Source organism: Brachyhypopomus gauderio, chromosome 15 (assembly GCF_052324685.1).
Source record: "Brachyhypopomus gauderio isolate BG-103 chromosome 15, BGAUD_0.2, whole genome shotgun sequence".
Classification (NCBI taxonomy): Eukaryota; Metazoa; Chordata; class Actinopteri; order Gymnotiformes; family Hypopomidae; genus Brachyhypopomus; species Brachyhypopomus gauderio.
The window spans coordinates 8,861,341-8,878,914 of NC_135225.1; the positions used below are offsets into that span (position 1 = coordinate 8,861,341).

At 45.0% G+C, this 17,574-nt stretch overlaps 1 protein-coding gene across 1 annotated transcript in view; it reads left to right on the forward strand.

Moving 5' to 3' along the window:
- The first annotated feature begins 382 nt into the window (after positions 1-382).
- The window catches only part of srfb (serum response factor b), a 23,221-nt gene continuing 6,029 nt past the window's right edge, over positions 383-17,574 (forward strand). The window contains 2 exon segments of the mRNA XM_076975185.1: positions 383-1,538; positions 6,206-6,472. Of these exon segments, the coding sequence (XP_076831300.1) occupies positions 894-1,538; positions 6,206-6,472 (912 nt within the window). The 5' untranslated portion in view covers positions 383-893.

Sequence of the window (17,574 nt, forward strand, 5' to 3'; positions counted from 1 at the left end):
CATGAGCGAGAGGATGTTTTATAAATGCTTTACGTCAACAGACTATTAAAGAGTGTTGAGAACGTCTTCACTTTTTTATATTGACGGGTATTTTACAGGAATAATGGCTTGGGTTGAATTGTCCAGAGCGTACTGTTTAAACTCTTGTTGATTAACTTATCTACTTCAAACTGTGTCTGTCATTTCTATTCCAAAATAATTTATGACCAACAGGGTATGTAGTGTCTCCCCCCTCCTGCATGACGTTTGCGCGAGCGCAACCATTTTGGTATTTATTCAAATTAACTTACCATTTGACCAATCGTGTTGTAAGCAATTCCTTCACGAACCAATCGGAGGGCGTCACTGTGACTCACCAAATAAGGAGAGACAACTCCTTAAAAGGAAGCATTGTATCTCTTTATATGGAGGAAAGTAGATCTGCACGGACGGATTCGTCCACTGACAGGCAGAATATTAGAAGCTACACATAGTATCGTTCATTATTTCATTTCAAATGGACTTTGGTAAAGGTTTGTAGGATTTCGTTTGAACGACCGTGCATTTGCAGGGACCGCGGTCGACATTTTACGAGTTTACGCCGTGAACTACATGACATGGCGGATTGATCGCGAATGCGCTGTTCGCGGTTTCCTTTTAGAGAGAGTACACGGAGTTTTGGGAAACGGGGGAGGCGAGGCGGTCTCGACACGGGCTGAAGGGTCTCGGAGGCGGCATCACTTTGAAAACTTTGCCGTGGTAGTTCGGCAGACGTTTCACCCCCCCAGCGCTGTCTGGCTGTGCCCGGTCACGTTTATGGTGGTTTAACGTGTGCGTGTTACGGGTTCACTACGCACTTATCCACCGGAGGCTGTATCGGCGCTTTAAGCGTGTAGTTCTCTCCTGTGAGTAGGATGTTATCTGGCCAGGCTGGGTCGGCACTGAGTGGAAACGGGTCAGCATCGGGGAACAACGCCGCACACGGTTCTGTGGTTCTCGGTGGCGGGCTTCGTCCAGGGCTTGCGCGGGCTGGGCAGACAGCGAGCGGGGTCGGTCCCTTCACCGGGGCAGCCGGACGGTTGGGAGACGGTACAGGGATGCTAGGAGGTAACGGACCCGGAGTGGGTTCGAGAGGCGGCGTCAGACCCGGGAACGGGACCGGGCTGAGCGCGCTGCAGTCGGGCGGCCAGGCGGGTATGGGAGGTCACGGCGCGGGGGTGGGAGTCCCCGGCAGGTTCGAGCGGAATAAGGAGGGAGCACCGCAGGTGTGCAGCGCCTCGGACCCGGACTCCGACTCGGGTGATGAGGACGAGCCGATGGGTTCGGCTGGGGACAGCAGGAGGGGCGTCAAGCGGGAGAGAGCCGAGATGGAAGCGGCCATGGCCGGGCAGGAGGCCGGGGTGCCGCCGGGGGGTTACGGTGTGGTCGCCGGCGGAGTTGCTGGAGCAAAGCCAGGAAAGAAAACACGTGGGCGAGTGAAGATTAAGATGGAGTTTATAGACAACAAGTTGCGGCGATACACAACTTTCAGCAAGAGAAAGACGGGCATTATGAAGAAGGTGAGTTATTATAAGAACTACAGTGTCATGTCTGAGTCTGTCCTCGCCTTAGTAAGTCAGATGTTGCACAAGAACTCCTTTTCATTAGGTATTAAAAGACCCTGCGATTAATCCAAAAGGTACAAGTGACCAAATCCAGGCGTTAATGTACGGCACAATGTGTGTGTGTCTGAAATTGCCCCCCCCATAACGTGAGCAGAGCTGCATGCTGGTTCCCAGTACACATTTGACTGGGACGTACACACACTGGACGTGTTGTGGGATGTGAGTAGAAGGTCTTTCAACTGCACGTGAACTTTTTCTCCCTGTGCCCCCCCCCCCCCCCCCCCCCCACACACACACACTCTCCCTGTCTCTTTCTCTCCGCTGTAATTGAGACGGTGGTATTACATGTCCTCTGCTCTGGCGCATGGTGACTGGAAGTCACAACAGACCCCACTGCCTGTGAGCTTTAAATAGAAAAGAGCAACTGACATTCTCTATTTCTGACCACCACCACTCTTCTTTAAACACACACACAGAGGGTTTGACCTGCATGAAGCGCCTCCATCAATGAAGTTTAACTTTAAATATTTTAGGATGTCAATTTTGAATGATTGCCACAAATGTCCCGATAAGAGGTTGTTTTAGAAATTGCTGGTAAATACAAAAACAAAGCGCACTCACTTCATTTGTGAAACAGGACAAACTGAAGGCTGTTTTGAGTATATTGTCTGTGACCTGAACAAACTCATTGTCAGAATGTAGAGCAAGTCATTGGCTTGTTCCCAGCACACTGAGGAAACAAACTCTTCACGTCTGCTTTCTTTCATTCAGGCCCCATATGGGTCAGCTGATCTTGTCTGAGAACCCTGATCTAAGCTAAATTCCTCCTCCTTATAAGAATATAAAAGAACAAAAAAAGATTATGACAGATTATAATGATTACATTCTAGATTAGCTCCCTTAATCACAAATGGCCGATTCCTACTCCAGTTACATTGCATTCATCCACAGAGCAGAAATCTGAAGTATTTCTACTGGTTTTATAGCCATTGACGTGGGCCAAGCTCTTTATTTTTTAAGTAAAGGCACTGCTGGATTAAAGATCAAGCTACAAATGATCTGGTTACTATTTGCACTTGGTGCAAGGAGTCTCTGCTATGGTGCCATGGTTGCACCTCCCTGGCTATGTTGGCAGGGGCCCCAGATGGGGCAGTCCGGGGCAGCGTGTCCCAGCGGGCACACAGACCCCTCTCTTGGGCATGGGAGTGCCTTTCCTCTTCACTGACCAGTCCTCACCACTCACCATGCCGGGATCATGTTGGGCTGATCTCTCTATCTGTGCCTCCCGGGCTGCAGGGACGTCGGTGGCGTTAGTGCAGTGAAGCTGCGCAGCTGCTCTGGTGATCAGTAGACACGAGGTGGCCGGGCTGGGCAGCTCTGTGTGTGCCGTACGCACATGAGCGCTGGGGCCCGTAGTTCTTGGCTTCATCTTGATCTCAGGCCGCCATGAGCCAAGTTCAAGCTACATTCAGGAAGCTGATTTGTAGTCGACTTTGTCATTCCTGCACACAAATGTAGTTTCTCCGAGACACGGTGCCACCTCCACACAGATTGGTAATGGTTGGCTTGATGGTCCGAGTTCAGGAGTTAAACCGAATGCAGACGTGGTTTTGTCAGCAGTGCCTCAGATGTTCTGCATATATTGGGGTAATGCATAAATATATGGAGCAGGTAGTGAGGGTGATTACACTCTGACTGCTTTGTGTGTTGTTGTTGTAGGCAGGCCTGTAGGGAGCCATCGTCTGCCTGTAGGGAGCCATCGTCTGCCCTCACGCCTTTAGTCACTTTGCGACTTTGGCCTCCGCTGTGGGCTTTGACAGCTGTCCAAACAGGTAGCTGTTGTCACGGCAGCAAGGTTCAGTGTTATGTACTGCAGTGCTCTCCTTCCAGCGTGGGACCCACAACCACCTGCTGGATGGCAGCTTCTGCTGACGGTGAAACTCCTCCCACCTGGCTGCCTCTCACAGCCTCATCTGGTCTGGAGGTTAAAACCTCATCCTCAGAGCCCATCCACCCAATAACTTACTTGTGCTCTGATAACTATCTGTCTTTTTCAAAAATGCAAGTTAAACTTTGAAAAGCTTTCTTTCCACTGGGCTGAACCCCCACCCAGACGGCTCTTTTGTTGACCCTTTATTCGGTGGAGTTCTGAGCAGTACTAGTGAGAGCTGAGGCCTGGTTCCTTCACTGTCTTTCTATCCGTCTCTGCCTACAGTTTAGCATTCTTGCACAGCGAACACCACATAAATTCAGCTTCAGTAGAAAATGATTATCTTCTACAGACAAGAACATCCAGACAAAATGCTTTTTTTCTTTTTTAACGGCCTGTATCTTGGCTCATTGTCCCGCATCTTTCTCATTGTCGTGGAAATAAAGGAGTTCAACAACTCGCTGTTTAATCAAAGGCCAAATTTGCTGTAGTCTTCTGCACAACCAAATCTTTACTTTTAAACACAGCCAGGCAGCGACAGATTGGAACACAGTATATGCAGTCTCACATTGTGAGTTTTGCTCAGGCCAGAGTTTTTTTGTGTGGGCTGTGGATTGTATTTTGTGCCTCACAGAATTAATTTACACCTTTACTTGGTTGCTAATCTCAGAACGCAGGTTCTCCAAAAATGTCACACAATGCAGCCAAGTTAAGATTCAGCGATCATGCCGTTTTATCTGTTGAGTGGAAATGGCTTGGGCTAAATGTTTAGCCTGCACTCGCTGCTCCTTAAACTGTAAATGCTGCTTGCCTTAAACTATTGGACTGTAGCTGTTGTGTCCAGGCAACCATCTCTCCCATCTTGCTGAGACTGGTGCTGATGCAGGATTGTGAGCAGGAGAGGATACTAGGCCCCAAGGGATGGCCAGGGTTGCGATGCCCATTTGGCTGCTGTGAGGTGCCCATATCTGTTCATCTCCGCATGCGCCTACAGGCTGCTTGGTCTGGCTCCTTCCTCATGCTTCATCACTGCTGATCTGATGAGAGTGAAGCAAATCTTCCTCATCAATGTTCACTGCACAGACTGGTTTAGTGTTCGAGAGAGTGGAAAAAGGCCTGTGAGTTGGATATATTCAGGAACGCAATGTGCTGCAGAAATTGTTTTTAATAATCTGAAACCTTTTGAATCCAGATTATGTTTAGATGGGCAAAGTTTGCAGTTGTCTCGTTGGCTAGAATATTTCCACCCGAAATGCAATTAGCGATACTTTTGGCTTGGTAGTGATATCCTCTTGTCCTTAGTCCAAGTCAGAAAGCACCATTTGTCAGCAGTGTTAATTGTGTTCTCAAAGAAGAGCGCTTGATGACCCTAATAAACTGGTACACAAACATCTTCATTCCAGCAAACCCCTCAGTGGATGCTCACTAATTGTTTAGTGCTGCATTTTAAATTATGGAGCCATGTGAATACACAAGAGGATGTGCAGTTTCTCCTCTGTGATGATGCGTAATGATGCATAGTGCAGAAATAAAGACGGGTCACATCTTTGAAGTGTTTGTATGCTTATGAGTTGTATTTGTGCTAAGGCAGAGAAATAAATTAATGTACTTTCTAAAAATATTCTCTAGTACCATGACTTAAGTACTGAGACTGGAGGTGGTGATTTAAAATAACCGGTTGGGTTGATTTTGACCCCCACCCTATGCCCCATTGTACAGTAATGGTAGGTGTTCTACAGGCCCCAAAGTACTGCAACGCTTCTTAGAAATGCTTTCAGTCTTCGCCAATTTCCATGCACTAGTTACACTAGTACCTAAAACATTTTATTGTGTGGGTGTCTGGTGAGAGAGAGCTTAATCCTACAATGCTTTGCAGGGGATGTGACCTGTTGAGTCCCAGTTACCACACCAGCAGCTACCCTGCCATCCACAGCCCCCGTTCACCAAGGAGGACACGGGGATCCTCACAGTATCAGGCACTCTGTTTTTGGAGCCTTATCTTCTGTTATTTTAGATACGCTTCAGCCATACGTCAGAGGTCAAGAGTGCAGCTCCTCCGAACGAAAACTCTCTTTCCTCAGCTGGCTCCAGCATTTCCGACAGGGCTCACTATGAAATGTAGAACCACACACTCTCCTCTCATTGCTGACTATCAAACCTCTGGTTCTTTTTCTTTAATGTCTCTTGGCCCAGGGCTGGTAAGATGTGTAATTTTGTCAACATGAGGCTATACATAAGTTGTTAGAGCAGAAACGTTCTGGTAAGGACATTGCTTGAGGATTTTGAGTAAAGGACTAAAGGGTTATCTGTTCATAGAAAGACTGTGTCTTTATCTCAAATATGCCATTTTGCTGTTGTACTATATACCATATTGCTTTGAACTATTATACTAGACATTTCTTTGCAAGTGTCACTAGAATGTAATTAAGTTTAATTACATGTTTGTCCCACTCCACATCAAATAGTCTGCTGCAGAAGCGAAAGTGGTTAGTAAACCCATCTTGCAGTAATGGTAAAGAAGGAAATGGTGCAAGCGTGTAAGAGCAAAGGTGCCATGTGAGACCAAGCTTTCATGCTAATGTGAAATATTAGACCCTACCCTGGAGGTCCCAATCAACGACCACCGTCCGTAGGGAACACGTGCTCCAGGCCTCACAGCTAACGTTTGTCCCGCATTTTCTCCTCATGGCAGGCGTACGAGCTCTCCACTCTAACAGGGACGCAGGTCCTGCTCCTGGTGGCCAGTGAGACGGGGCACGTCTACACATTTGCCACGCGTAAACTCCAGCCCATGATCACCAGCGAGACGGGGAAGGCACTGATCCAGACCTGCCTCAACTCCCCCGACTCTCCGCCCCGCTCGGACCCGTCCATGGACCAGCGCATGAGCGCCACGGGCTTCGAGGAGACTGACCTTACCTATCAGGTGTCTGAGTCGGAGAGCCTCGGTGAAACAAAGGTGAGCACGAGGGCACTGTTTCATGGGCCTTGGGTAATTGAACCATGCCTTCATCAACCATGGGGTATTAGAACCATTTCTTCATCAAGCATGGGGTGCAAGGCAGTGGAGAAAGTCGAACCCACAACAATTTTCTACTTCGCAAAACATCTTCGGTGTACAATTTTTGCTTCTTGGTTAGTTTGAGCTTCGAGACGAACATGGTTAATAATTAATCGGAACACGTGACCACACAATTAGCATGATGTAAAATTTGAAAATGTGTAACTCCCATACCATAAATCATTCCTTTAATGATTAAGTCAGAATTCTGGCAGGGAAGCTGTTTCTAGATCAACATGGCCTCCAGCTCCAGGGAGTATGGATGAGTTTTCTCTTTCACCTGTGTTGAGGAGGAGTCTGTTTTTGGGAGAGCTCTGGTTTGATGTGCTACTCTGGGAGTTGTGAATCCTTCTGCTTAACTCTCTCAAGCCGGTCCAAAATGGACCCTACAAAGGCCCACGGTCGCTTCCACAATGCTCAGCTCTAATGCTCCTCCGCCATCTAGGGTTTCACTTGCCCATGCTCTTGGCAAAACACTTACAGTTTCTTGTTTGATGCACTGCAGTTGGGGTTTACTCTGGTTTACTATGCCTCGTGTTCAGTCAGCGTTCAGAACGACTTCTCGCAGCTCCTTGTGAGGACTGCGTCTGCGTGTGCCTGCGCACAGTAATGTTTCATGTCAAACTTTGAGCCAATTACGAAGAGTTGAACTTCTGATGACCTCCATTGCTTGCAATTTGTGGGCTTATTCCAATTTGTAGTAAGTCATTTTTAATCGCTCTAAAAGGCTCCATGGTTTATTGGGCGACCTTTCAGAAGGAGACAGATTCCTACTAGAACCCCGAGTAGTTCTCACAGGCCACATGAGAGTAAAGCTATGTCAAAGGTCTTTGTATGAACCATGAAGTCTATGTTTTTCTAAATAAGAACCTTTTTACAACTCTGATTTGCTATTCTATTTATTTATTAATTTTGAAAAGCTCATAGACAAATGATGCACCATTTGAGTTTAAGAATGTATTTTTCTGGTAATAACATCAAATGTCGTTTGTTGTCCCATATTTCTGTTCAGCATAATTTGCAGTTCTGTTCCATATGGTCTTGAATTATAAAGGTTACTCCTGATGCCTTAAAACACAACCACAAATTGATCTTGCCTCCCCCCTCTAATAACACCATGCTGTCGTTCTGGAACATCTTACAACAGTTTCCATTTCAAGACAAATCAGCTTTGCTCTGCAGAAGGATGGTTATGCAAAGTATGACTAAGCCAGCATCATGTGCGGCTGATGCCCCCCCCCCCCCCCCCCCCCCCCCCCCCCCCGCTGTCCTCGCCTGCTCGTCCTGGGCAGCACCACCCCCTGACGTGGGGGTGCAGGTTCGCGTGTCCTGTGGTGGCGGCCACGTCCGTGTCATCGCGATCTCTGGGGTGGCATGGGTGCCAGGTTTTACACCCCAAGTCACCTTGGCTCGGACACACTCGAGCTCGCACCTCTCATTGATAAAAAACTTGATTCTGCCTCCATGCCCATATATGGTAGCGTTTCCCCGCTCAGTCTCTTGGCCGGGGGCCCCTCACATTCCTTATAAGCTGCAGCTGTCTTTGGACTCCACTGTTTTCTTTACTCTTTTTTTTATATAGTGAAGTGATGGGGAGGATGTATATTTAAAACAAGGCTCAGTGCATTGGCATTGGTACAGTGAGGGGTTTTGCTTTTAAAACCAAGCAGCACGGTCTATAGATGTGGCAGTCTGGGGGGTGATCCTCATTTCTGCTGTTTGCAAAGTCCTCGAGTGAAACGATTCTGAGGGGGAATGAGGTGGTTCTGAGGTCTTGGTTAGCAGTAGGACAAGACCTGATTTCCAGACTACCAAGAGGCGTATGTCTGGGACTACTCCGAAATAAAAAAAAAAACGTAATCCCTAAATGTAAATGTTGATGTCCTGGTTATGAAGTGAGCACCTTCCTAGTAAGACTTTTTCCACTCTCACAGGCTCACAAAGAATTGTGCAGGGTCACATTTATGAGGAATTTTGCCAGGGAAAATTCCCATCCATAGTGTCATCTTGTGCAGTATTAGACTGACCAGAGAGACAACCAGTGGTGATCCAGTTAGAACCTCAGAACCAACAACCACCCAAGATCATCCTTAGCCTCACTGGGTCATGTGAGGCCATAGTACAGGATCTCCTGCACTTGTACATAGTAGAGAGAAATTAAATGTGTTGCTCTTGAGCTAACCGGAGAATTTAACAAGCAGCCATGTAAGGTCCTTTTGTTGGCCAACAGCCTATTGAAATGGATAACCGTGAGGTGACCGTTTGTGCTCTCTGTCCCCAAGAGACAGCACTATGCATATGACGCACGTGGGCCCAGCTCTCATTCACGGTTTCTCCTCCTTCTAACTATAAAAGCCACATCCGTCCAGTGCTTCTACGCATCAGGGCGTGACTGACGGCGTGATTACACCTGGCCGTGGGTGGTTTTTGCTCAAGCCCCCATTAGAGAAATGTACATCCTTCTCCATCACTGTGACTCTTAAACATGGCTGTGTCCCAGGCGTGCTGTCCTCTCTCCCCAGTGCCCTGGGTCCCTGCCTGCCCCGTACTGCTCCCCGCCAGTGGGGCAGAGTTTGTCATTAATGGTTGTTTTTACTTGGGCAAGTTTTCCCATTCCGAACATTGTCAGGCTTGGCTCCAGGCTGTAGCCTGTATAAATAGCTGGTCAATTCGCCTAAAATCACCCAAGGCTGTCTTCACTTCACCTCAAGGTGTCAAATGGAGATCAGCTTCCCATTATATAAAAATCGACTGGTCCTATTCATTTATACTATTTTGTATGTATGTAACATGTATAACGATAGCTAAAATCAAATAGCACGTTTGATTGCACATGTAAGACCTCTAATAGCAGTTGAACACGCTGTGTACGTATGCACACGTATGTGTACATTAAGCATTTCCTCTATTTAAAAAAAAAAAAATAAAGTACAGTTATATTTTCTCCACACTCGCTTTGCTGTTGTGATCTGTTTGATAAATGAATTAAGATCTCCCCTGTAACAGTGTAATCCATCTCACCAGCTCTGCCGCTCCAACTCATTCATCAGCCTTGTGTACATTAGTGTGCAAATGGCTGAGAGAGAGCATGTGTTTTCTCTGTTTTCCCCCCTCCTCTGAAGTTCCCAGCTGTCTTGGGCAAGGTGCTGAAAGAGAGACGGGGAGGGAGAGGGCGAGTGACAGCCGAGTGTCACTGAGATAATGGAAAGTCAATTTACTGAGATATGCAGCCTTATCACAGCACAGGCCCTAAATAGGGTGTCTGGTAGAAGAGAAAGACCTAGAGAAACACACATACACATGCAGTGTGACGGAGAGCAAAAGGAAGTGACTGAGGTAGAATATGTCAGGGCAGGCGAGTGGAGAAGACAGCAAGACGCAGGACGTTGGTGACCGACACTTTTACCGCGAGGGGGGGGGGGGGGGGGGGGGGGGGGGTCAGAGTGTTGGTAATGTTGAGCAATGTGTCAGTGTGCCACACGGGGGAGGGGCTCGAGAGGCCTTATGCTGCTGTGAGGAGCAGGACAGGTCACTGCTGATTGGCTACACCTCTGCAACTTGGGCTGCCTTGCCTTTTTTAGCAGTCCCAAATGGAGCCGTGAATTCCATATCATTGGCAGGGTGACAGGCGGGAGATGGGAGCCAGCGAGTGGGAGCTGTGTGGGTGGAGGAGGTGGAGTAGGAGAGCGTCGTGCTGGACTGCAGGCCACTGACGAGCACACTGGCTCTCTGCTCAACACCCCATCACAAAGACCTTGTTTTCTCACTACCTCCAAATTTATATAATTTACTCATTTCAATTAAACTTGACGAGCTTAGTTCTATACATTTTTATTTATTTTTTTCTTCACCCCGAGCTACACAAATGCTGTCTGTTGTGAGCAGTAAACGCCACAACGTAAAGCCTTGTTGGCACTGTAAAGTGATCTGTGGTTCTCGTCGTGGTGGCCGTAATTAGTTATGTAGATGAAGCATTGCAGTGAGGTGTGTAGTGAGTTGGTGGACGAGCTAAGATAGTAGCACACTTAACACCGAGCTCTGGTGATGTAATGCTGGTCTTCTTCGGCTGCAGCACGCTAGCTGGTTCTATTGCCTCTCAGATGGGGTGTCGGCCGGCACACACACTTTTCTCGTGGCCATTAGCCCACTGCTGCCTAAACTAATGCAGACAGTCTATAATGACAACCCTGCTTGGCCTTTGTCGTGTGTGTGTGTGTGTGTGTGTGTGTGTGTGTGTGTGTGTGTGTGTGTGTGTGTGTGTGTGTGTGTGTGTGTGTGTGTGTGTGTGTGTGTGTGTGTGTGTGTGTGTGTGTGTGTGTGTGTGTGTGTGTGTGTGTGTGTGTGTGTGTGTGTGTGTGTGTGTGTGTGTGTGTGTGTGTGTGTGTGGATTAATTGACTGTGCTTTGGTCATTTGTATTGCTTTGTTAATGGTCTCAAATCTCACGTCTCAGTTCAGTGAGTGTGTTTTAAAGGTGTAGTTTCCTAAGAGCGGTGCATGGTGGAGCTGTAGGTGCCCCCCCCATCTATTAGTCCCCACTCCCCTCACGTTTATTAAACTCTGAAGCACTGAAACACAGATGGAGGGGAAGGGAGTTATTGCATCTTGTAAATTGTTAATAAGGACCTCCCATTTTGGCCTTTTATTTATTTAAGATTTCATATGCAGTTAAGTTGGGGAAGTACAAGCTATGAATTCCTGCGATATACTGTTGCCTGGATCCATACAACCACTGGGATGGAGTCCGCTTTCCTTCTTGAGGGATGTCTGCAGTTTTTTTTTCACATTTTTTGTTTTTCCCAAGTGAAGAAAATGGCAGTTATCTAGCAACATGGGCCATGACATAGATGGCCATTCAAACGGACATTCATGACAAATGGCCCACTAGTTCACAACTGGTTGTTTACAAAGCAACTGTAGAGTGGTGAGTCCTAAGGCTTACAGTAAAAAAAAAAAAAAAAAAAAAAAAACCCAACAAGCATGCCTCGTGTGATATTGCCATAAACAAACAAACAACTTTTTAGAGTAGATTGACTCAATTGAGTAGATTGATTCAAGATCTATTCAAGATTTATTCAGATCTTTATTCATTTAACCATCATTAAGAAATGCATCATATTTGAATACATTGTAACTGTTCTATGCTCTCCTAGCCAACCAACACCACCTGCTACTGAGGCCTATTTGTCGCAGGGATTATCTGAACAGTTGTGAAGGTTAGGCAGGACTTTATGCTAACAGATTAGCAATGGAAGCCGTTGCAACTAAACAAATCTTGAAATACCAGTGTATGTGGCATCCAGACCATGGGGCTAATAATAGTCTAATAACTTTTATTTTTGCTTCCCAAATCTACTCTTTACATGGTTTGTTAGATATGAGTGGGTGAGAGGAGCTTCTACCAGATGAATTGCAAATGGTCCTAAGGGCTGGCATCAAGCCCTCCTAAGATGACTGAAGTGGCTACCTGACCTTTCAGGAGACGACACAACTGTCATTAAGGGCATTAAAGGTCATGAGTAAAACTTTGCTGTCATTGTGGAACTTAACAGGATGCTATGTTCCTACTATGACCACTACGTTCCTGACTGAAGTTTACTTGGAAATAGCCACGCAATCGGTCAGTGACGTTGCAGTAGTCTAATTGAGCTGTTATTAGAAATTCAACTAATTTCTCAGCATTATGTATAATTGGAAGATAAATTACAATCACCAACATTATCTTGAGCTGAATCATGCCTGACATCAGTACTTCTATTATCTATATTACCTCTGTTTGAATTCTAATAATTTAAGAGTAAGGATGTTTCTGGTCATCAGGCCTTTTAGGACTTTTGTGTAACCCTGATGCTGGCTCATGGAAAAATGTTATAATGCATCATTTCTAGAGTTTATATATAAATGGATAATGATAAGAGGCCTAAAATAGAACTCTCTGGTACACCATATTGCATTTTCAGATCTTGTTTGGTACAAGTCCATCAAATAAAATTTAAACCAGGGAAAAACTTCCAAAGTCCAAAAGTACTGAAAGGGGGCTATTCACAAGCTGAAGCAAGATGGGGGTCATTAACCATTTTGGCTTACAGTGATTTTGTGGTGTAATGTTTCTGGAACCAGATTGGAATATTTCACGGTGTTGGGCAATAACTTTCTCCAAAATCCTTGATAGAATGGAGTCTGGTAACGGGACTAAAGAAGTTCATCACTGAAGTGATGGACATGTTCGTTGTGAAACGGCTTCCAGCAGTGCTTCGGTATGTGTGGAGGCTGAAGGACACAAGCTCTTTCTAATTATTTCATTAGTCCACAGTTCTGGGCTGGTTTAGGGCTTTGAATGTCACTTTTTGGAGCAAAGCTCTTGGCAGAGCCTGTTACAGTAAAGAGGTATGCAGTGTGTCCTGAGGAAGGTGATCGCTGTGTGTGTGTTGTGAATACGAGTGCGTGCTTGTGCATTTTTAAATGTTCTTTTTCACTGCATTGCCAGAGCGAAACCTTTGGCATGGTGATGTTGATGTGGTACCACATTCTTTTTATCTACAGCATACTCCTCAAAACAAACAAAACCCAGAAAGAATTTTATGGTTTTTTCATTCTACTTGTGTGTGGAAATGTTTAACTGCTTCTAAACATGATTAAAATTGCAGTCTTTAAGTAGTAAATGTTTTTATATATCTATTATATATATTTTATATATCTGAATTTAGTGTATATATATAATATACACACACTAAATATTCAAATATATAAACAGCTCAAACTGTTCTTCAATTGTGTGAGAGATTAACTGTTCATCGTAATACTAACCTGTCATGACTTGACCTTCTCCATCCCCCACAATGCATCTGTTCTCAGAATAACATTGTCAGCCAGACCTCTGTTCTTGAACATTTGTGTCGGGCGGGGGGGTCGTTTATGACTGCTGTGTCACTGTGGGTCCTGTCTAGTGATACATGTATGCAGAACTCAAATACTAAAATTTCTCATTTTCCTTTAAAATAATCCCAGACTACCAATAACTAAAGTAAGCAATGCTGCAGATTTCTGCAAATGAGACCCATCATTAGGTGTCCGTACACAGTATGTAGATTTCAGTGTGGTGTGTGAAGGGTTAAAGATTCTCTTTAGGTGCTCGTATTTCCTGCCAGCTGTCTCGACCCTCAGCTGTTCACTCACTCTCTCTCCCTCTCCCTTTGCCTGTCTTTCCTTTCTTTGTCTCTCGAGCTCTCTCTCTCTACCTGTCTCTCTCCCTCTGCCTGTCTCTACTCACCATTTTCTCTTGCTTTTCCCTTTCTTGCTCTTTCTCCCTTTTTTTCTTCTCCCTATCCCAGTGCCCGTTGCGTCTGCTCGTCACACTGACTGCTGTCCCTGTCCTTTTCTTGCATACCTTCACACTCCGATCACTTGTTCACAGACGGGCGCGCACACGCCCTCACACACGTGCATACAGTGTGTGCGTAGACACACTGGTGCATACGAGTTCAACTGTGTGGCACTTGTAACAATGATTAAAAGAAATGTCTGGGCTCATTTCATGCACTGTCCACTATAATAAGTTGTAGTATGATGACAACAGCTTTGCTTTTCCTGGTAGTGGTAAAGGACCGATGACGCTGAACCGCGACGTATTCCAGCATTTTGCTGCTGTTTGAACAGTAGATCTGAACTTTGGACTTCCAGGACACACTCGTATTGCTTTGCTTGAAATGAAGCTCTTTGTATTCATTGAACGATGATTAAATACGTGTACTAATTAAAATGTGTATTGTAAACCCAGCTCTGTCACACACTCTTTTGAGAAGCATGCAAGGTGGATTGTGACATGACGTTTGAATACTGGGACGTCATGGATCAGACAGATCTGTCTTTATATGAAAACTAAAATTTGCATGATCCGTGGACAATCCAGAAAGGCTTTTCTAGTCCTAAAGAAGATGGTTTGAGCGATTGACGAGACACATAATTAATAGTTGGTCTTGACGTGAAATGCGTACTAATTTGCTCACCCTACAGTAAGCTGTGTTCCTGTGAACAGATTGGTGGGTTGACTGGGAGCTCAATGTGAATGTGTCCTTATCATTACCTCTCACCCACTCAATCAGTCACATATAAACAGCACCCCTGCTAGAGGCTTGGGTGGTGGTGGTGGTGGTGGCAGTGGAGGGTATTTTTTCTGGATAGGCAACAAATGATATGCAGATTTGTTGGATCTAGATTAAGATAAATAATCTGCATATGTAAAATACATTTTACTCCTTTATCAGATGTCATTATATTCTGAGTGAACCTGCCTCTGGGAGAGTAAGATGATCCATCTTGTGGGTGTTCTAGATTGTGGTCTTGAGTATTATCTTTATGCATCTCCACCAATTGATTTAAGAGAATAGATTTCATACTGAAATGTGTGAAATTGTCCTAAATAATTTTAAGGGTTAAAGTAGAGCTATGGTAGTGTAGCGCATGACTGCTAAGCTTAGGGGAAACTTGGGGGGGATAAAAGCAATGCTAAATTTGATAAACGGTTCTATGACTATAAGTAAGCAACTCTAGATTGTTTGCCTGTTTAGCATTAAGTGCCAAATATGTCATTATTAAATAAGGACATGTATATTTAAAATGGAATAAAAAAATAAATGCATTCTGATCCGTAACATACAATTTTAAATTTGAATAGTGAAATTAATATAAAAATAACCAATAATCAAATTGAATAGAACAAATTAAATAAATTAAACAATAAAATAAAACTTGAATTTCATTCTGACTGCCTATTGCAGATTGTAAAATAAGTAAATCTAGCACCATCCTTCAAAGCCATTGGGAGGGCCAGATTGGATGATGTTTGTTTGCCTGTTAGGTTTACAACATCGATCATCTTTGTTGATTTGCTGAGACTAATGTCTCGAGCAATGTTCAGCAAGGCCTGACTCGGGACGTTTATGGAACAGACAGCATGGTGTGTTCACACTTGTGGGATTATCTCCACACACTCGCTGAGCAAAGGGCCGTATGGAATTTAGAGGATGTTCTGCATTGATTTTGGCTCGTCTGTGGTCTGATATTCCACCTGGTAATCTGGAGGACTTTATATTATTATTATTTGTGTGGTTTGTCGTCTTGTGAAATTGCGGAGCTGTTTGGAGCGGGCCATCAGGATGAAGATGCAGCAGAGTGGAAGAAGGTATGTGCTTGTTTACAGGGCGGGTCATTGTGGATCAGAGCCAAGCTGATGCTAATTAGCTAGCTAGCTTAAGACATGATGGTGAATAGCCAGAATGCTTCTATGACCAAACGAGAAAGGATCTTAAGGAAGCATGGCCCGCCAAGTCTGAATGCAACTGTTGCAAACCTGCACATGTGCCTCACTTCATTTTATACCAAAATGAGCTGGAAAATTGGAAGCCACAAATCTTAGAACTGCATGTGTCTCCTGATGGTCCTACCAGACATCCAAAGGTCTCTGCAGTAGTGACTTGTGAAACTGCAATGGCCTCTGCTCATGCTAATATGCCCTCATGATGGAGAGCCATATAGCCCTGCAGAAAATGTTTATATTTACATTATATATTTTTTCATGTAATTCTCATTTAGCTCGCCATAGGGTTAAAAATAAGGCTATCGCCAGACTAATGTTTGGTTATGTTTCACTGATCAGTGATCTAGTTAACGGTACACAGCTGCACAAACATGCTGATGCGCTGATACATTTTGATGGTTCAGTTTGTGTTTATATACACCTGTGCACAGTCCTGAAATCTGTGGTAAACATCACCATATTTATTTTATTTATTAATAATGACTAATCTGATTAATAACAAAAAAACACCCATGCATATTTTTCCAATTGTCCTATTTTAGGAGTTATGTGAGCAGTTATTATTATTATCCGCTGCTCTGTTTTTAGATCCGTGAATGCTATGACCATAATTTTAAGTAATATTGGGATTATGCTGCTACATATGGTGATTGGGTGGTACCAGGCAATATGATGGGAGCACAGTAATGAACTCCTGATAACTGATGTACCGTGTTGATAACTTGGTGTTTGTGACTCTGACAAAAATTACTTGGCTTTGGTGTGATGTATCAAAGCACATTCAGAACAAACAGGAAAATCGAATACAGGTCTAATTGCTTATAGCAAATGATACAAATTGATTGGCTCAAGTTTACTGTATTAAAGGTGGACACCAATACTGCAAAGGCCAGTGTTGCAACTGCAATTAACAATATATCCTCCAACCCTAGTGAATGCTATTAGAATGCAGGTGTGTAGACCACAGGAAATCTCTTGAATTCAGCAGTTAAAATTCAGCATCATGTAGACGCCTAGAAAAATATTCACATTCATTACAAAGGTGAAATCATCTCCAACTTTTCCAGAGCCGTGGGCTCAGAAGGCCTGGCCTCCCCCCACCTGCAGACATTAGGCTGGGACTGGTCAGCTGCATCATGTCCTTGTGCCGCTCAGCAATGACGGGACACCCGAGTCTTGCGGCGACGAGTCAGTCATCCTGTTCTCGAGGGGAAGCCATGAAGACTCCACCCCTTCGGGGGCTGTTCCCCTCCGCCGTCTTGCCCTCGTAGCGCACCTTCGTACCGCATCGGGACGTTGGCGGCGTCTTCCACGACGAAATCTGTCACATGCTCCTGAAAGGAGCCGTGCTGGGCCGGGTGGAAGTGGGAGGTTCAGTGGGAGTGTGTGTGCTGCACGTCACCAAGATCTGTGATGGTACAGTGTGTGCCCAAATCATCCCACCAGTCCTCCTCAAACACACTTGTTTTCAAATGCACACGCTCCAGTTTATTATTTTAACCCAGCATTCTTTTATAGATAATGGAACAGGCCGTGGGGATAATTATGCCTTCATTCACAAATCATAGGGTCAGTGTAGGAATTTCTGCTTTGACGCAGGCTGTATGAGCGCAACTCATTCCAAAGCATTTTTTTTTAATCAGTCTATGTATGGAGATGTCGTCTGGGAGAGATGTTGTCATAGCA